Below are 2,406 nucleotides of genomic sequence, written 5' to 3' on the forward strand. Positions count from 1 at the left end.
GTGTGTGTGCTGAGCCAGATGACCTTTGCTGTGTGTGATGCCCTGTCACTCTTCATATACTATGTATATATATATAACAAACAAAACCAAGTTAAAACCTTTCATATATATATATCTGATATATTAATCATGTATATTTCAGAGGTTTGGTCTGCTGGGTCACCTGAAACGCCACCGGGAGGACGTTCACCCCGACGGGAAGGCGGGGCCTAAGGAGGCCCGGAACTTCTCCTGTCCAATCTGCTGCAAGAACTTCAGGAACTCCCGGGTCCGCCTGGAGCGTCACATGACCAGCGTGCACAAGCAAGGGGGCGGAGCCCAACGCCAGCCCTGCCCCGCCCCTTCCTCCGCCCATGACGACCAGCAGCTCCACGACGAGGACGAGGACGAGGGCGTAGGAACCATCATCATGGTCACCGTGCCGGGGAACGAAAACCAGGACGCACCAGAGGAGGACGTCACACGGCGAGACGGCGACGGCACGCACACCGCCGCCGCGGAATCTGACGACCGCGCGCAAGACGTCGAGCCGCCTGACGCCGACGACGCCGACACAAACACACACGACACAACGGTCCCGGTAACACCGCCTGACCATAACGACCCACAGGACACGATGATGCCCGTAACACCGTTTGACGGCGTCGACGGCGCCCGCGAGGTAACGCCGCCTGACGGCGAAACGACGCTAATCGCCGTAACGCCAACGTCTGACATCACGGCGCTTGACGCCTCCGGCACACACCAGGTCACGCCTCTTGACGCCTCCGGCACACACCAGGTCACGCCTCTTGACACGCACCACCACGACCAGGCCCTGGCGGAGACGCCACACGACCATGACCTCCTCCACACGCATCACGTGGTAGCGCTGACGCAGGACGTCGCCGGCTACTCGCAAATGATCCAGGTCACGCTGCCGGACGGCGACTCCGCCCGGATGATGGCGGTCGTGGCGCAGCAGAGCGCCGGCGACGAGGCGGGCTACGCCCACATCATGGAGGCGGGGACTCAGCCCGACATGATGGAGGTAGCCCCGCCCGACATGATGGAGGTAGCCCCGCCCGACATGATGGAGGTAACCCCGCCCGACGGCTACGCCCAGGAGACCGTCATAGAGGTAACGCAGCCTGACGACAGCGCCGGCGAGGCCGAGGAGGTCTTCGTGCCCCCGCCCACATAGGGACTAAGGCTCCGCCCCTCATAGGGACGAAGGCTCCGCCCCCTTGTAGGGACAAAGGCTCCGCCCCTCATAGGGACTAAGGCTCCGAACCCACATAGGGACGAAGGCTCCGCCCCTCATAGGGACGAAGGCTCCGCCCCCTTGTAGGGACTAAGGCTCCGCCCCTCATAGGGACTAAGGCTCCGAACCCACATAGGGACGAAGGCTCCGCCCCTCATAGGGACGAAGGCTCCGCCCCCTTGTAGGGACAAAGGCTCCGCCCCACATAGGGACATGGCTCCGCCCACATTGGACAAGCTCCACCCAGACTCCTCACGTGGGCCAATGAAACATGTTGGAGAACCAACTGCTCACGGAAACCTCACACGTTCCAAAACCTTGACTTTTCTGGGTTCAAATTCAAAGGCATCAAGAGTTTCTTGCTGCATTTGGAGCTTATAGATCTGCTACTTATACAGACTTGGAGCTTGTAGATCTGCTACTTATACAGACATGGAGCTTGTAGATCTGCTGTTTTTGATGGCTTTGTGTGACGCTGTAATATGATCAAGTAGGCACGTTAATTTAAGGAAAAAAACTCAAAGAGTTAAGATAAGATGAGAGGTTTCTGTATGACAGCATCATCAACGTCAAGTAATTTATGAACAAACAGATGAATTATGAATGAAGAAGCTTTGTTTTGAGCTGGACATGGTGTACATATAGGGTTAATATGAATAATGTTTCATTATGTTTAGATTTTTATTTTTTCCTTCTAGAGATAAACGACAAATTCACAGATTATTGCTTTAACCCTTTCCCTCCCTTTATGAGAGGTTAGATGATACACGGCATAGGATGAGAGACAGACAGACAGACAGACAGACAGACAGACAGACAGACAGACAGACAGACAGATGAATGCATTTTGATTGGTCGTTAGATCAGAGGTCATTTTGATTGGTCATTAGAGTTTCTGTCATTCATCTAATCTCTCTGAAAGCGAGCCAGGTGATTGGTCGGTGGTGGTGTGGGGGCGGTCCTTAAAGGTGATATGTGGGTTAAATGTGTAAACTGGACAGATCTCTGTTTTATTTTAAATCCATCATTTCTATAGAGCAGAGCAGTGGTTTGTTTTTATTGTATTTTATTTATTTCTCGGTGCCCCATAAGAGTACAAATGGAACCAAATGGACCTGTAAGGGTCCATCTGGCGCCCCCTATAGGGCAGAGCAGGCCCTTTC

The 2,406-nt window shown here is 53.9% G+C and overlaps 1 protein-coding gene across 1 annotated transcript in view; it reads left to right on the forward strand.

The window, feature by feature from the left end:
• The window catches only part of LOC308077553 (uncharacterized protein), a gene marked incomplete at its 5' end in the record, with an annotated part of 19,137 nt that extends 17,411 nt beyond the window's left edge, over positions 1-1,726 (forward strand). Inside the window, 2 exons of the mRNA XM_080418302.1 lie at positions 143-748; positions 782-1,726. Of these exons, the coding sequence (XP_080274428.1) occupies positions 143-748; positions 782-1,183 (1,008 nt within the window). The 3' untranslated portion in view covers positions 1,184-1,726. The remainder of the gene's footprint in view (positions 1-142; positions 749-781) is intronic.
• Positions 1,727-2,406: the final 680 nt, after the last annotated feature.

This window comes from Gymnoscopelus braueri (assembly GCF_963280865.1).
Source record: "Gymnoscopelus braueri genome assembly, chromosome: 21".
Classification (NCBI taxonomy): Eukaryota; Metazoa; Chordata; class Actinopteri; order Myctophiformes; family Myctophidae; genus Gymnoscopelus; species Gymnoscopelus braueri.